This window comes from Oreochromis niloticus, linkage group LG8 (assembly GCF_001858045.2).
Source record: "Oreochromis niloticus isolate F11D_XX linkage group LG8, O_niloticus_UMD_NMBU, whole genome shotgun sequence".
NCBI classification, from domain to species: Eukaryota; Metazoa; Chordata; class Actinopteri; order Cichliformes; family Cichlidae; genus Oreochromis; species Oreochromis niloticus.
Genome location: NC_031973.2, coordinates 2297501 through 2317500, shown reverse-complemented (window position 1 = coordinate 2317500; position 20000 = coordinate 2297501). Strand labels below are relative to the sequence as shown.

The 20000-nt window shown below is 48.3% G+C and overlaps 2 protein-coding genes across 8 annotated transcripts in view; one reads left to right on the top strand and one right to left on the bottom strand.

Moving 5' to 3' along the window:
* bbs1 (Bardet-Biedl syndrome 1) overlaps positions 1-4640 on the bottom strand; it is a 6369-nt gene extending 1729 nt beyond the window's left edge. Inside the window, exons 1-5 of one of the 4 annotated variants that reach the window (XM_003449464.5) lie at positions 4503-4640; positions 2245-2678; positions 1623-1805; positions 749-880; positions 376-482 (exon numbers count right to left, since the gene is read on the bottom strand). In XM_003449464.5, coding sequence (XP_003449512.1) covers positions 376-482; positions 749-880; positions 1623-1805; positions 2245-2622 — 800 coding nt within the window. In that variant the 5' untranslated portion in view covers positions 2623-2678; positions 4503-4640. Of the gene's footprint in view, positions 1-375; positions 483-748; positions 881-1622; positions 1806-1922; positions 2036-2244; positions 2679-4363 lie in introns of those variants that run through there. The other 3 variants (XM_005471518.3, XM_005471519.4, XM_005471520.3) reach the window with 3 other exon arrangements.
* Positions 4495-18850, top strand: LOC100699756 (kinesin-like protein KIF20B). Of its 4 annotated transcripts, none has more exons than XM_013273964.2 (32): positions 4495-4627; positions 5807-5913; positions 6410-6499; positions 8144-8263; positions 8369-8507; positions 8596-8780; positions 8861-8903; positions 9279-9424; positions 10253-10325; positions 10869-10980; positions 11057-11128; positions 11214-11360; positions 12233-12395; positions 12494-12790; positions 12986-13092; positions 13174-13294; positions 13382-13499; positions 14988-15049; positions 15147-15266; positions 15338-15497; positions 15578-15778; positions 15923-16047; positions 16131-16304; positions 16380-16543; positions 16618-16784; positions 16867-16941; positions 17079-17284; positions 17376-17468; positions 17967-18026; positions 18111-18180; positions 18309-18481; positions 18570-18850. In XM_013273964.2, exons 2-32 carry the CDS (start codon positions 5812-5814, stop codon positions 18651-18653), a joined length of 3969 nt encoding a protein of 1322 aa, XP_013129418.1. In that variant the 5' UTR covers positions 4495-4627; positions 5807-5811; the 3' UTR covers positions 18654-18850. The 4 variants fall into 4 exon arrangements, with proteins under 4 accessions (XP_013129418.1, XP_005471572.1, XP_005471573.1 ...); XM_005471515.4 differs by lacking the exon at positions 4495-4627 and adding an exon at positions 5161-5295 and having other exon boundaries at positions 12989-13092; XM_005471516.4 differs by lacking the exon at positions 4495-4627 and adding an exon at positions 5161-5295 and having other exon boundaries at positions 18363-18481.
* Positions 18851-20000: the final 1150 nt, after the last annotated feature.

Genomic DNA, 20000 nt, shown 5'->3' with positions numbered 1-20000 from the left:
AGTCATTTTTCAGAGGACGAGAGTGAGGGATAGAGCTTCCTGCCCTGCACAGGGACATGAAGTCGGGCCACGAACGTTTCACAGAAAACTGTGTTTCATGCTGTTCTATTGACCAGCATGGGTCAGATGTTCGGACAGGTCGGTCAGGACTTTCACCCAGCAGACAGGGTTCCTGTCCTGTGGGGTACCTGTATTTCTTTTTAGACTCATATTTACTTACGTTCTGTTTGTTAAGGTTCATGAAATGATCGGGCCTTTTGCTAAAAGGAAAACGATGTGCTTTAAGGCTCCACTTCTATCTGGAAATGTTGGCACGAACCCATTCCTCCCATTTTACGGCCTTTATTGTGAAAGGATTCTCCAGGTGTGTCTCACCTGCGCAGGATATAGATGTTGCCGTTGCGACACACCGCCGTGATCCGAAACTCCACGTCGAACTGACCCGTCACATCCATGATGGTGGGGACGGCCGGCAGCGACATCTTCAACACAAGGGTTCAATTAAAAAGTGATCTTTGTTTTCTTTATGTTTGCTCTCAGGTAAACATGGAGACGACCGATGTTCAGGACGGGGGTTATTTTCCAGGACATCTCAGAAATGTGTCTAAATCTTTCAGTGAGTGCAGATTTGAGTATCTGATAGGGGCCCAGTGCTGATCCCTGTGGTGCTCCACAGGCTGGCCTGAGCTGCTTTGAAGTAAATAAACAGATGCGGTCGGTCCCACAGTGGGCCGTGGAGCGACTTTACCTTGGAGAGGATGATGAAAGCTTCGGGGTCAAGGATGAAGACCTCGCCGCTCTCCGTCCCGATCACCAGACAGCTCACGCCGTCCTCATCTGCCATGTTCTTCTTCAGAGTCCCGATGCAGGTGATGACCGTCTGAAAGAATGAGCCAATGGGAACATGAGCTGGGGACTGAAACTGAGAAACTGCTATCTGTATATTCAGACCTTTAATGAGGCGCTGCTCCCTCCTCATGTGAAGTTCATTTTTCTTTATGCTCCTGAGAACTTACAGACCGGATGCTGAGCCATCTGTCAGAACTGTTTTATGTCTGTAACAGAGGCTGCATATGGAGTCCCACAGGGATAACTTGTAGGTCCTCTTTGGTTTGACTTTTTTATGAAAAGGTGAATTAACCTGTCAGATAACTAACCAAACTAACCTAAACTAGTTTAACTAAACTGTGAAATCTGATATTGTGACGAACTTTGAAACCTGACTTTCCATGGAAACAAACTTACATTTTACAAAATGTAAAACATCTCCTGCTGTAAAACCTTCTGAGCATTTTGAAAAACCTATGTGATACAATGGATAACTACGAAGCACCAGCCATCTGTCCACACGCCCGGCCGATATATCAGCAACTATCAGCCAATAAAGTTTTGCGTTGTCGGAGAGAGAACGTCTCGCCATTCTTTGATTTACATGATGACCGAGTGAATATTTCAGGGTTTTGGACTGTTGGTGATGAGATACAGATTTATACAGTGAACCATCAATACAAACAGGAGCTGACATGTGAAATAGGTAGAAAGAAGAAAACCAAATGAATCATAAAGACAGATGTAAAAGGATCGCAATGATGTCATCGTGGATGATGCGACCTGGCAGTTACCTGGCGCTTGATCGGCTGGTGTTTGTGCAGTTCAACGAACTCGTCCATCTCGTGGAGCTCCAGAGACAGGAAGTTGAGCGAGCGGACTGACAGCGGAACATCAGCCTTCTTCCTGATGCTCTCCAACATCTCCTTCAGGGTCAGAGGGTCGATCTGCCCATCCCTCACCTGCTGCCACACATCCTGACCAATTAAAGCGCAGCAGGACGTCACAGGTACACTCAGGTGTGTTTACAGTAAAAAGGACATGCTCAGTGCTTTTAAATGACATTAGGGTCAGTGTGGTGATTTCTGACTAACATTCACTGAACAGTAGCTGATATGGCTCCTCAACATAAGACAGCACATCACCAGGGCACAGTGACATCCTGTTCAGGCTTCAGACTGATCTAAATGCTCTTCTACTCCGGAGCCTGCATGACATCAGAAAAGAGGAAGATCCTCCTACTGTGGTCATCTTCACATCTTCTACAGCCAAACAGAAGATGAACAGAACTGGACCCCTGGTTCATTTAAGGACTGTTTGTCCTTAAATGAACCAGAGTCCCCGTGATGTAGGTAATATAATAAGCACACACACACACACACACACACACACACACACACACACACACACACAGACCTGCTCCAGTGTGTTGATCTCCAGGCCAGGCAGGGTGAACTTGAAATATGGCCGCAGGTTCTTGTAGACGTAGATGCAGGGTCCAGAGGCCACGGCGACAGCGGGGATACGGGGCTCGTGCAGGTCCATGAAGAAGGCGACGAGGCCAGCGGGCAGGTCCAGCAGCGTGCTCTCGCTCATCAGCGCCGTGCCGCGGTACACCTTCAGCTTCATCCCTGACGACCCGGAGCCCAGATCCCCGACCACCAGCCGGTTCTCCCCGTCCCCGCTCAGGTCTGCCAGGTCCAGGCAGGACGAGAAGCTGTAGATGCCGGCCACCGGGTCGTAGTGAGCGTCCAGCCACTTCCCTCCATCACCACTCGACTCAGCGGAGGACATCACAGCAGAAGGGGCAGGTGAAGCTTTATTCACACAGGGTCGTCACAGGAAGAGTCCTGAACACAGACAGTAAAAACATAGGCTGCAATTCAGGGTCTGCAGCCTTAAAAGCTGCATTTTAAGGCCGATTACGTCACAGCGACACGACGAAGGCTGTCCCAATTCACAGGCTGCTCGAAATGCGGCCCTCAAATGCGTCCTTCATTTCCCTGAATTTTAAGGATGTGGCGGTGTAGACTTCGTGGCCCAACATATCCCAGAATGCATAGTGTGGCGGTGGGTGTGAATAATTTTGCCAAAAAAAAAAAAAAAAATGGTGGAAGAGGGGCACCCGAAGAGTAAACTTTTAAAACTAAGTATTCTGTCACTTATTTATGTGCGAATGTTGAATAACGAAGAACATTAAAACATTACTGTTGGCCACATGTCGGCAAAGTTATGTGACATCAGTGATGAATGTACTAACTTGGTTTTAAAGCCTTTACTTTAAAATATACGCCGTTCAATAGTCGACCTTAATCTCACAGAGAATCTGATGATGTTATGGATATTTAAAGTAAGCACTGAGAGAAATTTAGTAATGCCAACATATTAAAAGAACAATATTTGTCTCTTATATATAACACAGTTATATATACAGTGTCAAAGAAACCTGTCTTTGAGTGAAGATTTAAGGTGACAGGAAATATAAATAAATGCAGCTTGAATCTTTACTGAAGCTCAGTATTTGAAACAGAGTTCATTCACTGCTGTAATAACTAATAATGATTGAAATAATAACTATAATATTGGCCATATTATATTTACATTACCAAAGTGAGATGACTTTAGTCTCAGGAAAAACATTAGCTAATTGTTATTTACTAGCTAATCTTAAATGACTGTTCAGTACAGGAATGAAGCCCAACAGTCATGTTTTACAGTCCTGTGGTCTCAGCCTCAGATAGTTATCAAATCAAAGCTCATGTACAAACAAATGAACAAAATATGTTCTCCTTCATTTCTGTCAAACAAAGCTGTATGAAACGTTTCCTGCTGTTAGTGTCATGGTTGCTAGGCAACCTGGGCAGCGCGACGGAGGCTACACCGTCCCATTTCACAAGCCTCGCACTTCCGGCCTTAGCGGTCTTTGAGTACGCGGCCCTTGTGGACCGTTAAGGCTCAATGGCTGCGTACTTTAAGGCTGCAGACCCTGAATAGGGATACAGCCATGGAAACAGCTTCCTGGTCGGAAACCGCAGTATTCTATCTGAAGGCCACCAGGTGGCGATAGTTGTAGCTGAGTGGCTCGTTTTGGTCACATTGAATAAAAATGAAATGTGTCCGCACATCCTCCTTCACTACATCCATGAACCTCCTCTGAGGTCTTCCTCGTCTCCTCCTGCCTGCAGCTCCATCTTCATCCACCTTTGGCAGATATAGCCACTCTATATCAATACCTGAACCTCTGCTCCTTCCACCTGTCTCCCTCTCATTCACACACCTTTCATTCCTCTTGTCTCCAGAGCATACCTCCACCCTCCAGGCTCTCCTCCACCTGCTCCCTTCTCTCCCCACAGATGTGCTTTTTATTTCACTCCTGGTTTAATAACAGTTTGTGATGTGAGAGGGTGCTGTTACCTACACACATGTGCTGCTCTCTCAATACGCAACAATATTTAATCGTTGTATGTTAGTCTCTATCACTATCCTCTGCCTCCTGTCGTGATTATTATTAATTGACCCCTCTCAGCTCCCGTACCGTGTTTGATGGATCTGATTTCCAGAACTCTCTCACCTGTTACAGGTGAATCGCCACACAATGGACCCAAAGAGTTAAAGAGTTAATCAATAGCGGGACTAAAAATAATTCCCCTCCCCCTCCTCCCAGGTTGTCTCACTGTTGTCAAGGCAACCGTGTCGCTTCGTCTTCGTCCTCCGCCCGTTTGCTTCTATTCGCGGCGTTTCTTCGGTGGAGCTGCTGCAGCTTCGCCTCACGGAGTCACTTTGGTCCCGATAAAGAGGAGTAAGTCCAGCTGGATCGACTGCAGTCAGCATCTAATCCCCAAATCCGCTTCAGTCCTCCTGCCCGTTACCGACGCCATGTGATGACGTCAGTTTCATGCGGCGGTGTTTACAAGATTTCATTTTTTACCAAACAAGAATTCGCATATGTATAAGAAGATTCAGTCGAAGAGAAGAGAAAAGTCGAGATTAAATTAAAACAAATTAGAGGATAATTCGAAAAATGAAAATAACACATTAGTCAAAATATTTATATAAATAAGGTTTATATTACATTTTTTCTTAAAGAGCTGACAGCTATTCTTAATTTCAAATATGACGTTGTGATTTTTTAACCACACTTGTTCATTTGTTACTGGCTTCGATAACTTATTTCTATATTTCTGTAACATAGAAAAACTCAAAACTCGACAATCATTAAAAAAACAGCAACAACAAAAAGCAGCGTCGTGTGACTATTTGTTAAAAAGAAAGACTATATTGATCTCGCGAGATTCTATCTGAAGGCAACAACGATTCTGTGACGTTGCTTCGTATATGTTCTCTGATTGGTCGTACTGTCCTAGTTTAAAAAGTAAACCGCGGAGAGGACAGCGCAGCACTGCCGACGGGCAGTTTCTCATGTTTGCTGTTGTAAATAGAGTGTGTGTGGAATAAAATATACGACACGTGAGTTCGAGTTTCATAAAATGTCGATTTAAATCGTAATTCTGTCATTTAAATCGAAGTTCCGCTTTGCTGAAATCGTTAAAACGCGTAGATGAGGTGGCTAATGCTAACAACAAAGTTAGCGGAGTGTAAAAACGGTCTTTGTTTACCTTCTGTTTGCTGTTGTTTGTTCGTGTTTGCTTGCTGTAATTGGTCAAAGCTGTGAATTACTCTGAGCTGTGCAGGATGTTTACACTCCGGTAGCTTGTATTTGGGCAGTGCTGGAGTCAGGCCGAACTCCGTTATCATTTCTGCGAAATTAAAACTCTCGTTTAAATCTCAGTCGCACAGAAGCGGGATGATGATAGGAGACATGTTTAAAGGCAGCACCTCATCCAGCTGGTAAAATCGGCGCAGATTAAAGCTCTATTAGACACTCAGTGGGGATCTATGCTGCCTGTGAGCTGTAGGTAAAACTCCCTGCGGGGAGACTTTGATAAAACGGTGGTTGATTGGACTGATGTGTTTGCAGAGAGAATGGATTCCAGTTTAGCTGGAAGGCCGGAGAGACTGGGACCAGTGGAGGTGGGGGACATAAAGAAGGACCTGCTGGCTGAGTTTTCTGCCATGCCAACACAGGTAGGTCCACCACGGTCCGTCCTGACCTCGGACAGGCTGTAGTACATCACTGACCCATCCATGGGACTTGCAGAGCAGCATCAGACTGTGCTGTTGTTCCTGCACATGTTTAAATCAGAGTTTCTTTCTTTGAACCACATACACGGAGAGATCCACAAACACCACAAACTGTCTTCCACACGACGAGGATCTCTGTGGTCCTTTTGATGTTTGAAACCCACTGATGCGTGTTGGGATTATTCAAAGCATCAGTACAGTCACCATTAATAGCAATGGTTTTCTTCCAGTTTGCTGTGAAATCAGAACCATTTTCTTTGTTTTTTGTTTATTAGTTTTCAGGAAATTTCCCATTCAAAGCATCCAATGTATTCATCCTCCATGCACAGACATGCACATCTGTACCTGCTGTGTTTCCTGTAACATGCTGTCGCTGTCTGATGATTACCTGTCCCAGAGTTGGATGCAGGTCATGTGACTGATGCTGCTCTCTTTGCAGGACGACGCTCAGGAGCAGTCGGAGAACCTGCAGGTTTACCTGAGGGTTCGACCCTTTACTGCAGCTGAGAGCGGCAGCGGAGAGGCACAGGTGACACATACACACAAACACACACTGCAGTGTTTTACAGCTGCTGGCAGGGATTCACCATTCCAGCTTTCTCCTACTCTGGGTGTCTACAGCAGAGCTCAATGGATCGATACTAGGGGTGGGTTTTAATAATCGATTCATCGATTAAAATCGATTCTGTCTTGGATAACGTGAAATCGATTCATTAAAATCCTGAATCGATTTTTTAATATAAATTTATTTTGCCCGAAACGCCAGAATCTCAGGTGAAACCTCACAAAAACCACCAAACAGCTAAGACAGTAAATGAGAGGACATAAACACACAGCGCGACATGCGGATCAGAATCAGTGAGATGTCGCCTTTCTCACCCGACGGGCGCTGCAGCTTTAAGCGGCTGTGCGCGCTCCCGCGGACGGCAATCACTTTTTGGCACAACAACTGCACGGACACGGTCGGGGCTGAAAGCCGACAGCTCGCTGATTCTGATGTTTCGGCGGGTCCGCGCTTTGTGTTCACGCCCTTTTTGCGCTGATTCTAAAGCTGTTAGTTTGATCTCTCTCCAAACAATATTGACCGAACCAGCAGCAAAAGAAGATCCAAACTACGCTTCACATAAACATCGTCATGAAATCACTCTGACTTTTACTGTTTTGCTTCCACAACGATAAAAATCACACTTCATGCACAGCTCTCTCTCTCTCTCTCTCTCTCTGTACTTCAAGAACAGTTTCCCGTCTAAAAATCTGTTTTCTGCATTATTCGCTTGCTTGTTACGCACAAGTCTACCGTTGTTTACAGCGCCGTCGGCCGCTGTTTGTTTTTTTTTCATTTTACATACTTCCGAAAAGAAAACCTAATTTCTGCCGTTCAATACTGAACAAATTTAAACTTTTTAAAATTATGCAAAATGCAAAACACTTAGTGTCTCTAATAAAACCGCTGTAACGTCAGAGGTAACGTTCATATGTTGATTAATGGTTTTCTTTCGTTTTTGATGTACTGCAGAATATTTTTATAAAATCCCAGGCCAGGAAAACCATCTTCATGTTTTTCTGTGTTTTATCTTCAGCTACTTTGACACAAAGGCCTCTGCTGTGACGCTCACACCTTTGATAAAGTCTTGCGTGTGTCAGCTTCCTTTTTATAGATACAAAAATATGTAAATGTACTGATCTGAATTATAATATTTCTGACTGTCAAAATTTCCCAGATTCAAATAGAATTTAATTGAATTGAATCGAATCGAATCGAATCGGGACCTTGTGAATCGGAAACGAATCGATTCTAGAAATCAGTGACGATACCCAGCCCTAATCGATACCAGTTCTGTATTCCTCACCGAGGAGCAGGCTGGATGTCATTCAGTTAAAAACAGAGGACTGATGTGAGACACAGGTGAAGCTGACAGGAACCAAACTTCATTCAGTCCATGCTCAGGAAAAAGCTTCACTAAACACAAATATTAAGGAGGATAAAACAGGAACTTCTTCCTCACATAACATTTACATGCAGAGGGAAACGTTCTTATTCCTGATTCCATCATCGGTTATGGATTAGATCTGTCACATGCACACCACCACGTCTTTGTGACCTGCTCACAGACCTGGACCGTTCACGGTCTGTAGGCCTGAATGAGCAGCGCAGGTGTCTTTTCCTCTGTAGGACTGTGTGACGATCGAGGGGCCGGACACTGTGGTCCTCAAGGCTCCCAGGAGCTGCCAGTCAAACCGACAGAGCGACAAGTCCCTCCCACAAACGGCCCAGAGGTTCACCTTCACGCAGGTACGTGTCACCTGACCGGAGCTGTGCACACCCGTCCCACCTGCTTCACCCTGTTGTTGCCGTGGTGCCTTCAGGTGTGCCATTTGTGTCGTGGTTGTGTTTCAGGTGTTCGGTCCAGAGGCGAGTCAGAGGAAGGTGTTCGAGGGCTCAGTCCGGGGTTTGGTCCGAGACGTTCTGCAGGGAGGAAACTGTCTGGTTTTCACGTACGGAGTCACCAATGCCGGGAAGACCTTCACCTTCCTCGGTCAGAGCCCCGCCCCCTCCTGTCTGCGATCACCCGCCTCTCTGCCCGACTCTGACTAACTGTCCAACTGTGTCCGTCTGTCGCTCAGGTCCGGACCACGACTCGGGTCTGCTGCCCAGGTCTCTGTCAGTCATCTTCAACAGCATCGAAGGCCGCCTGTACGGCCGCTGTGACCTGAAGCCTCAGCGCTGCCGAGACTTCAGCAGACTGACTCCAGACCAGCAGGCGGCCGAGAGCAGCAGCAAGAGGAACCTGCTGAGGATGCTGAAGGAGGTGAGGCAGGCGACAGGGAGCGTCGCAGCATGGTGTGAGCGCGTGCGTTGAGCTGAGCTGTCTCTGCTTCCTCTCCACAGAGCGACAGAAGCGCGACGACTGGAAGGTCGACATTCCTCGAAGGTCAGTGACTCTGATTTAATCAGGACGGGAATAAAAGCTGGAGAAACGCCGAGCTTATGATCTTTAAAGGTGGTGTTAGGCGTGATCACTGATCTGTGAAGATAAACTGCAGGAGTTGAGTGTGTGGGTTATTAATCTTACCTCACACTGATTTACTCTGATGAAACAAACAGTGTCTCAGTCCAACAACAGATGGACTCATTTGCAGATCCTGGCTGAGAGAAGGTTGATGTTTGAAGCTTTCCTCAAACAGTTTTTCTATAAATAAAAATGTGAATTATTAAAGAAAAGAAAACAAACGGACGTCTGATGAACTGTGAGCTTTAAAACGAGCTGTGTGTGTTTGTGTGTGTGTGTGTGTGTGTGTTCGTTCAGGCTCGTCTCTGAGCAGTGACAGCAGTGTGAACAGCGTCTCAGAGGCCGACAGTTTCTGTTTGGACGTCGACTCAAACGTCCGTTTCTCCGTCTGGGTTTCCTTCTGTGAGATTTACAACGAGAACATCCACGACCTGCTCGAACAGGTGACACACACACACGAACACATTCATGTTTTCTTTGCACATTTTCATCCTGAGCCTCTTTAAGTAAATTTACATTACCACTAAAACATTATTTAAAAATTTAGATTTTACCATTAAAACAGGAAATAACAACAATAACAGTAAATCCATGAAAACCAAACACACACTGCAGACTGGACACGTCTAAAATTTACACACAATAAATTGAAAATTACACACCAAACCAACAAATGACCCAGGGTACATAAAAGAGGAAAAACATGGATCCTTGGAGACATGCTGCTTTGACCTCACCGGCGGCCTTGATGATCTTGGCTGTGATTGGCCGAGCCCGTCAGGTCTCGGCCAGGCTGTTTTTCATCAGTTTTATTTTGTAAAGCTGAAGCTCTGCCTCACTGAGACTTTAACTTGTAATTACTGAGCATCACCATCAGGTGGAGCCTTATTCTTTCTTGTTGGGATGTCCCCTTTAGTGAAGGTTTTGCCATGGACACCGGGCATCAACGGTGTCCAGCAGTCACGACCTCTGACCTGTAGGTTCTCGTCCCTGAGGGCTGGTTTCTTCTGCCTGCGCTCATTTTTGTTCTCTGGCTTTATAAGGATCAGCTGACCCATTACCAACCAATAACAGGACCGAGCACGTGCTGCAGGCGCTCACACGTTCCACGCTGATTTCAGTTTTCTCTGAGCACGGCTGCCTTACTCTTTATTCCCTCAGTTTACAGCTGCTTTTACTGCATGTGTGTCAGATCTCTGTGGTGTCGGTGCAGCTGCAGGGGGCGCTGTGCCTCCTGTGATCATGTGACTGACTGACTGTGTGATGTTCAGGTTCCCGGCGGCCAGCAGAAGAGGACGGTCCTGCGTCTGTCTCAGGACGTGAAAGGAAACTCATTCATCAAAGGTAACGCTCGCTCACACAGACGATTCGAGGGTCGGGGTTCGTTTAGTTCGCAGTCACGTCCCGCCCAGCTATGGCCACACTCACTGAAACCACTGCAATAAAAGCCCTGACATGTGTGAGCCACACACAGGAAGTACTTTAAATCCATGACTGTCGGTGGACACGACAGATTATTATTATTATATTGAAATCAAACCTGTTACACAGATGAGACAGAGCTGAGTCGCTGATCATTAATATTAATGATTAAATGTGCGTGGACGTGTTTGGTGAATCCATTGTTTCTCACACCGGCTGCTCCATTCCTCCCAAACGATCTCCGCGCTCTTATTTTGAAAGTTCCTGCTGGGAACATTCAAAATAAGTTGATTGTGACACTGTAGGGTTAGGTTACCGTGACGACGATAACCTGCCGTGGTCGGCACGAGACATTCACCATCACGAATACTCGCGTGGCTGAGTGCGGCTGTTGTCATGGTGTTTCTAAATCAAAGCAGCTGGCTCGCCGCGCCGTTTAATGACTGTGTTTGCGATGTCCCTCAGACCTGCGCTGGGTCCAGGTGAGCAGTTCGGAGGAGGCGTACAGAGTGATGAAGATCGGAAAGAGGAACCAGAGCTTCTCCTCCACCCGCCTGAACCAGCTGTCCAGCAGGAGGTCAGCAGCAGACACCGTCGTCCTGTTTCCACCTGTGGTTGTTTAGCTTCAGTAACGCTCACTCTGTGTTCTGCAGCCACAGCATCTTCTCCATCAGGATCCTGCGCGTGGACGACGTCGGCGTTCCCAGAGTCCTCGGCATCAGCGAGTAAGTCGGGCTCATGGTTCTGCGATGAGCGTGCGGTGGAGGCAGAGGCGGGGCGTGCAGGTGATACTTCTGTTTGTGTGTTCAGGCTCGCGCTGTGCGATCTGGCCGGGTCGGAGAGGTGCTCGCGGACGCACAACACCGGCGAGAGGCTGAAGGAGGCGGGAAACATCAACAGCTCGCTGCTCACGCTCGGAAAGTGCATCCACGCCATGAGGCTCAACCAGAACGCCAAGTAAGAGTCACACTGAGGGCTGGTTTGTGCACGGAGGGTCGGGACGAGCCCGCGCGTCCTCATCGGGCCTGGAGTCAGTGCCACTCCTGCAAAGAAATGATTTACTGTGATGACGTCATGTTTCTAATCCCGCCTAAAGTCTTTGTTTGACTCTGATCTAAATAATTTCATTATTGTAGACTAGGGCTGCCACAAACAATTATTTTGATAGTCGACTAGTCACCGATTATTTTTGCGATTAGTCGACTAATCAGATCATGCATCCATTGGACGTAAAATGTACACCTGAAAATATGTTAAACGTTTATTTTGTGACCCAGAAAGAATAATAATTGTAATATTAAAACTAACTAGCTGCCGCCATTGTTGACAACTGCGCTGGGCCGCGCTATGAATTCTGGAACACAGTTTCTTCTTCTTCGGGGTTTAACGGCAGCTGGCATCCTTGTACATGCAGTGCTGCCATCTTCTGTTTCAGTCCGTTATTACACTCTTAAATACTACTACTTATTCCTGCGTCTTTTGGGATCTTACAAAGCTTCAAACGACGCGTCGACTATTAAATTAGTCGTCGACGATTTTAATAGTCGACGTAATCGTGACTAGTCGACTAATCGTGGCAGCCCTATTGTAGACGAGGAACGTGACGGCAGAGAGTAAGTTTGAATTTGTAAGAACAGCTGTGATGGACGTGTCAGAGGGTCGTCATCAGCCCGACACAGTTATGTCCTCGCCACGCTCTCATCAAAGCAACTTTACTTATTGTCATGTCGTTGTTTGTGACATCATAATGTCAGAACTATGACACCTTTGCCTTCAGGCCTCAGGTACCCGAGGGCGTGTCTGAGTGTGTACCTGTGTCCTCGCTGCAGGTTTCAGCACCACATTCCCTTCAGGGAGTCCAAGCTCACACACTTCCTGCAGTTCTTCTTCTGTGGTGCCGGGCGGGTCTCCATGGTGGTCAACATCAACCAGAACTCGTCGTGCTTTGACGAGACGCTCAACGTGCTCAAGTTCTCGGCGCTGGCTCAGAAGGTCAGTGAGCACGAGCGTGTCAGACTTCCTGTTTTCATTGTGAGACCTGCTGGAAACGTGTGGTTAAGGACTGCTGACACATTCTCACCTGGGCGCAGGTGGTGGTGCTGAACTCGAGGCCGACGGTCCCCGACGGTCCCGGTTCCTCCCAGAGGTCGGCCATGGAGCTGTCGCTGATCATCGACGAGGCAGACTGCCGCAGAAACGTGTCGGGGAGGGGCAGAAAGAGCTCACTGGTCGCCTGGGAGACGAGCCTGGAGGACGTGTTGGAGGACGAAGATGGTGAAGAGGGTGAGGAAGATGGGGAGGAGGAGAGCATGATGGAGGGAACGGTGCTGGAGGCAGGAGGCGAGGATGAGGAGAAGTGGGACGTGACGATGGAGGAGGAAGAGAAGGTAACGATGCTGAACCTGCTGATGTCATCACTGATGTTAGTTTTCAGCCGCTTTCATTAAAACGTCAACGACAGCGTGCACATCCTGATGTTTGTAACGCCACCAGGAGTCCTTGCGCTTCAGACAGTGATGTCTCCCCTACGAGGGAGGAGGGGCTTAAAGCTTGTGTGTTGTTTGCTGATGTGCGTGTTTCAGCAGGAGGGCAGGGAGGCGGCGCTGCGTCTCGTTCTCGAGGCTGAGGTCAGAGAAGAAGTCAGCGCTGAGTTCATGGAGCTCTTCAAAAAGATGGAGAAGGACTACAGGTGAGTGCAGGTCTGCTGTCATGTGACCGGTGCTGCGATCATGTGACGTTTTAACGGCGGGTTTGTCCACGTGTCTGTCAGCGACCGCCTGGAGAAGGAGCGGGAGATCCTAGAGGAGCGGGCGGAGAAGAGGGTGGAGATCCTGAAGAACCTCGTCAGTAAGACTGTCGACCTGTCTGCTCTCAGCACGGACAGCAACAAGGTGACACAGACACACGCACACACACACACACACACACACAGGCAGGATCGATTACTCAGCAGAGTATTGATCATGATCGACTGTTAGGAGGAGCAGGTGGTGCTGCTGGAGGGAATCATCAGCTCCATGAGTGAAGACCTGGAGAAGATCAGAGAGGACGCTCAGAGTGTCCACCGCTGTCTGACCCAGCACACACACACCACAGGTACCACACACACACACACACACGCGCACACACACACACACACAGACAGCACGGGTCCGGGGGCGGGGTTTAAACAGGACGCGAGCAGGTGAAGTTAGTACTTAATGATTAAAGTTGGGTGGAGCCGTGAGGCCTCCATCTTTAATCATTAGTTGGTTTTAGTCTCTGGCTCTCAGCTCATCTTCCTCCCTGGTTCTGCTTCAGGTTTCGTACTGTTTGACGGGAGTTTTTCCTTCCCACTGTCGCCAAAGCGCGTGCTCTGAGGTGGTCATGTGATTATTGTAGCGTGTTCGCTGTGCAGTGTAAAGCAGGCCTCGCTGTTTGTTAAAGTTTTTAAGTTTTCTCGCGTCTGAAGTAGAGCTGGGCGATAAAATGATAACGATATGTGTTGCGACATAACTTTTTCTCGATAGAAAAATTAAACTATTGCGATAGGCCTCATCTCTCTTGTCCTCTTAAAAAAAAAAAAAAAAAAAAAAAAGAACAGCCAATCCAAATTAAGTAGCGCAGAGCCGAACCAATCACAGCCGCAGCGTCACGTCACGTGACTTGTTACGTGCAGCACAAGTGCCAAGGCGCACATGTGTATTTGTGTTTGCAGCCGTGCAGCCCGGGTAATGAAGGAAATGAGTTTGCTGACTAGAGAAAAATCAACCGAGAGCGTGAGCGAAGGTTACCGAAGAAAAAACAGATGATGGTTCCAATGCCGGAGAGATTGTCGAACGGAAGGGCCACAGAAGTTCCGTAGTGTGAAGGTATTTCGGCTATTTCAAGTCTGACAAAAAACAGAGTAGCGCGCACTGTAAATTGTGCCGAAAGCAAGTCTGGAAATACAATAAAGCGGTACATGCTCAGTCTCTGACTGAAAGCGCTAATTCGTCATTCGGCTTTTGTCTAAAGTCACTGTTAAAACTGTTTGAAAAGCTAAGCTATACAACAAGGAGAGATTGAGAATTTCCTTTTAGTTCTCAGTTTATTTGATATTGACAAAAGTTAGTCAATTTTGTCTGTTCTTCTGTAAAACAAACTAAGATTTATTTTTAGAATTAATATTTTGTTTCTAAGTGGAATTGACAATTTAGTCTGTTTGTTTGTTCTGTTTTGAAACTTAAACGCTTTAGCGGCTGCCCTTTGTGTAGTTTGCAATATTTGCCTTTATCTGAAACTGAAGTCTCATGTTCCTTAACTACATCTGCCCTGTTGAACTTATTATGGGAAATAAATATTTAAATCAAAACAAGCTGCTGATTATTTCACATTTTACTTGTGAGCAACGGCACATTTAAATCTTACAAATATAGTTATTTGGCTTATATCGTGATATATATCGTTATCGCCTGAAATGAAAAAACATATCGTGATTTAAAAAAAATCTTATATCGCCCAGCTCTAGTCTGAAGAGTCGCCGAGGTGTCGCGGCCCTTTGACTGTATCGTGCACACACACGTGCACACTTCTCGCTGAGGTCACTCTGATTTGTCCCTGCAGAGCTGGAGGCGCTGCGACTGGAGAACCAGCAGTCACGTGACCAACTGCAAGAAGCCGAGAAGGTACATCCGAGCCTCCTCCTCCTCCTTCTGTGGTGTTCTGGCTCCTGCTCTCACTCGGCTCTGCTCCACTAACTCTTCTCCTCGTGTTCTCTTCCAGCGTCTGGAGCAGCAGCAGCAGGAGGTGTCGGAACTGATGGAGCTGTGTCGGCAGAAGGACGGCGCCCTCTCCAGGCTCCAGGCAGCCATGGACGACGCCGTGGAGGACGCCACCCGAGACGTGAGTGTGCTCTGTTCATGGTTTCCAGGTTCGATTCCCGCTGAGGCCTAATGCGGTGTTCTTTCATGCAGAGGCAGCTGATTGAGTCAATACGGTCGCAGCTGCTGGAGCTTCAGCAGACCTGCCGCTGCACGAGGAGGAGAGGACGGGAGGAGGAGGAGGAGGAGGGGAGCAGGAAACGTCAGCGTGACTGTGTGGAAGATGAGGAGCAGCGAGGAGCAAACAGGAGAGGTGAGGGGAGAGGTGGAGGTGGGGAAACATGGAGAGCTTGTGCTGAACCTTCATGCTCCTGTCATCATGTTGTTCCTCAGTGGTCTTGGAGGAGGAGATCTGGAGGCTGCAGGAGGAAAATGACAGAAAGGATGAGGCCATCGTGGAGCTCAGAGGGAGGGAGGAGGAGCTGCTGCAAGAGAAGGCGAGGCTGGAGGAGGAGCTGAGGAGCCGGGTGGCGGAGGTGGAGGGGTTGAAAAAGGAGCAGGTGCTGCTGGAGGAGCAGCTGCTGGCGCTCAAAAGTACGTGGACAGGAACATAAGCAGATGCTGCACACACGTGTCCATATACTTTTGTTCATCAGAGAAAAACACTGAACTTGCCTCACTTTGTCTCCTCTCCTGACTCCTCCCCTTTCTGTCCTGACCCGTCCCCCCTCGCTGTAGACCTGGACGGGTGTCCAAACTGTGACACTGTGTTGGTGTCTCTGGAGGCGGAGCAGAGGGAGGTGTCCAGACTGCAGAAGGAGAACAAAGCTCTGGTGAACGGGATCTTCCAGCTGCAGACGGAGGTGCTCTTCTTCTTCTTCTTCTTCTTCTTCTTCTTCTTCTTCTTCTTCTTCTTCTTCTTCTGACGGTCTTTGCATCCTTCCAGGTGACCAGCCTGCAGGTGCAGCTCAAACAACAGACTGACAGATCCGACAGCCTATCAGAGCAGTTCAACACCACAAAGACCCGCCTCCACGACCTGGAGCACCAGTCAGAGGAGAAGAACAACTCCATCAGCAGTCTGACGCAGGAAGTGGAGCGCCTTCGACAGGAAGTGAAGGTTCTCTTTTTTGGTGAAAACCGGTTGGTTGATCCTGGAGCGTGCTCATGATGACTCACTGGCTGATGTTTTCAGGAGGATGAGGAGGAGGGGCGGAGCAGCAGCAGCGTTTTCCACGCCGCCATGGAGGAGCTGAAGAAGGAGAGCGAGGCGGCGCTCCAGCGCTCGGCTCAGAAATCCCAAGAGATCGCAGAGCTGCAGACAGACAAGCAGTGGCTGGAGGCGGAGCTTACACTCAGGTGATCAATATTGCCACCAATCAGGTTTCATCTATCCATAAACAGAGGTTAAAACTCGTCTTCTCCTCCTGCAGCGAGAACAGGTGCGCTGAGCTCAGAGAGGAGCTGGCGAATCAGAGAGCAGAGTTCTCCCACCAGCTGGAGAGCCTGAGGGCGGAGCTCAATTCAGAAGGCGACGCCCTACAGGCAGCATTTCAGGAGAGCGAAGAGAGGAGGAGGCAGCGGGAGATGGAGATGGGAGGTGAGTAACCAATCAGATGATGGGGATGGTCAGGTGGCTGCTGCTCTCAGCTGATTGGCTGATGATGTTGTTTGTGTGTCAGAGCTGCAGCGAGTCTTGGATGAGAAGGAGAAACGTCTGGAAGAAAGCCGCCGACAGGTGGAGACGCTCAGTCGAGGTAACGCTTTCTCTGATTGGTTACCTGGAAACTGTTTCCTGTTAATGCTGACGTCAGGGCGTCTCTTTAAAATGATAAACGTTCTTCGGAAAGAAGTGTGTGTCTTTGATTTGATTCCGACCTGTTTTTCCTGTCAGAGCTGCGGAGGAGGGAGGAGGAGGAGAAGGAGAACAGGGCCATGGAGGGGGAGAGGAAGCTGCCTCTGGTGGAAGAGCTGAAAAAGGAGATCCAGAAACTCCAGGAGAGGAACCAGGAGGAGGATGGGGGGGGCAGGAGGATGAAGAGCGGGGAGTGTGAGGCAGTGAAGAAGGAGAGAGACACTTGCCTGCAGGTGAACACACAGGTAAGTCAGCCTGAAAAGGTACAAGAGAAGAAGAAATGCTGACGGGGTTTTGACGAAGGAGCGTTCTGCTTTGTTTTTACTTTTCTTTCAGGACCTTCGAGACTCTCCTCTTAGGTCCAACATGGCCGCCAGGAAGAAAACTCCCAGAACGACCGGGAGGAAGAGGAAGAGCTGCGAGCTGGAGGTAGGGTGGAGCCTATTTAAGCCTATCGCTGTGATTGGGTGAATAATTAAGGTTCACTGCAGACTCCAGATGTGAAACTGAGCCTCCCAAGCCGTGATTGGTTGTTTCAGAGTCATTTAGAACAAACATGGTCATGAGATAGGCGAGAGCGCCGTTGCTGCATGCCGGATTAAAATCACCACGCGGTGGACTTTTATCGTCTTCTGAAGCGCCGCCTCATCTCGCCTCACTGTGCCAGACTGGCAGATACTCGCCGCCAGCAGCTGTCACAGCGGGGAGGAGTCTAAGGGCACCAGTATACTCTTCAGTCTATCTGTTACACAGCAGGAAGCTGCCGCAGTATTCTCCTGAACGATAGGTGGCGCCACTCAAACGCAGCATGACCTCAACAAGCTGTGTCGAGGTGATGCTGCTGTGTGTGTGTGTGTGTGTGTATGTGTGTGTGTGTGTGTGTGTGTGTGTCAGGCGCGCTGATGTGTGTGTGCTGTTGTGTTTCAGGATTTGGTGTACAGTGAAAACAAGAGGAACAAACCGAGGGGAAACGCCCGTTGCGTTCAGGTGAGCCGTCCCAGCCAACAGGTAGATGAGCTCACACGTTCTCAGAGCCCTCACCTGAAACTTCCTTCTTCTTCTGTGGTGCAGGAGAGAGGATACGCTCTGCAGAGGATTGACGAGGCGATCCACACCTCGCCCTCCGTCCTGGGCAGCAAAGGTCAGCCACGCCTCGATCACCCAGCACCAGCAGGGGGCAGCGCTGAGCTGTCAGCGTGCCTTTAAACAAATCTGATTTTATGTTAAAACAGAAAAACGTTTACCTGAAGTTAGTAATGTTTCTAACAGGCTCATCAGGCCCTGCAGCTCTAGAGCGAACTCACCGTCCCGTCCTCTCTGCAGAGAAAAACATCCGCTCGGTGGAGAAGGAGGCGGTAACCGTGGCAACCAAACCCCGGCGAGGCCGCAGGAAGCTTTACAATATGGACCCGTGGGCACCGATGGTTGACTCGCCACACACGGTGAGATGGAGTCTGACTCTGAGGCGTGAAGCGGAGTCGTCTGTTTGTTTGTTGGTAAATATAAATGTGTCTTTGTTTGTCCCGTCAGACACCCGGAGCAGCGGAGGAGGCTCGGGAGAGCGACCACAGCATCATGAAAAGGAAGCTGCGCTCTCAAACCTGCAGGAAGTGACATCATGATTGATCTTTAATGTGCAGAGTTCTTCGTCTGTCATCAGTTTGTTTGTTTGTTTCTTTTTAATGTTTGGACCTTTAAAAAAATACAGAAACCCGCCAGTTCACCTTTGTGAGGCTTTAAATTTAAGGTGGAATTGTTTAAGGTGGATCTCTGTGACTGCTGTGATGTAAATAAAGGTGAGCTGAATCATGTCCAGGTGAAGCTTCTTTCAGCCGCACTCGTTCACGCGAGGTCGTCGACATGTGCGATAAAGAGAAAGTAAATGTCTTGGTGCCGGGCTGATGGGGCGGGGCTTCGCTGAGGTCGGCAGGTGTTCGGTCCGTCCCTGCCGTGGGCTGAGGCTGGGGTGCCTCCTCAGTAAGGAGTCTCTGCTCGAGCTCTAAGTCTGTCTGCAGTGACTCAAAGGGATTCATGCTGTAAATAAAGTTTGACTGTAGCTTCCTGTTGCGAAATCAGTTTTACCCCGGTTCTTTATTCGTCGAGGGATCCAGAAAATGGCACCGGAACTCAGTAGTTATTTTTACAAAATCTTTATTCATCTTTATTCATCTTCATTTAAGCATGCACTTCTAGAAGGGAAGACGAGGCCGGTGTCCCTCTGAAACAATCTTCACCCCTTTGTTAGTTCCAGCCAGCTTTATAGGAGCGGCCGCATCATAAATCCCCCATGGTGTGCTGGAAACTGTCTGTGTCTATGTGCACGAGCACGTGAGTGCCTGTGTGTGCGCGTACCCACGTGTCTATGTGAGTGCACGTGAGTGAGTGTGCATGTGGATGTGTGAGTGTAACAGTTAAAACACTGTGGGTGTGTGTCTCTTCCTAGGGGCCATAAAAACCATCTCCCTTCCAGACCACAGTTATCAAGTTACAAATGTTGAGACCCCCACACAGGTATCCTCTGGGGAATTTCCACTCAGCATTAACTCCTCTTTGTCTTACATTCACAGTTCAACTGGGGAGGGTCTCCTAAGATCTACTCCTAAGTTCATGACTAGGGATGGGTACCGGTGTCCGGTGCCATGATGGGACCGGTTCTGACATAAACGGTAGTAACCAGACCGAAAAGCAGCGCACGTTTCGGTGCTTTATTTCGGTGCCTTTCTTTTCCTGAGCCAATTCTAGCCAATCATTTTATGTTTCCGAGGATAGTAGGCGGGTCCAGGTACGTACGTTCTTTTAGAGCAGAGCTACAGATTAAAAATGCCCAAGGCAAAGCGATCAAAAGTCTGGCTGTACTTCACAGCAAAAGATGCAAACTCAGCAGCCTGCAACAAGTGCTTTAAGCTGATACTGTGATACTGTCAAAGGAGGTAACACCTCAAATCTGATGAAACACCTGGC

Bases quoted from the DNA above. Each gene is read 5' to 3' on its own strand.
- LOC100699756 (XM_013273964.2), top strand. From the start codon at position 5,812: ATGGATTCCAGTTTAGCTGGAAGGCCGGAGAGACTGGGACCAGTGGAG. The intron at 10,326-10,868 runs GTAACGCTCGCT...GATGTCCCTCAG, and splicing joins AGGAAACTCATTCATCAAAG to ACCTGCGCTGGGTCCAGGTG. The intron at 12,396-12,493 runs GTCAGTGAGCAC...ACCTGGGCGCAG, and splicing joins TCTCGGCGCTGGCTCAGAAG to GTGGTGGTGCTGAACTCGAG.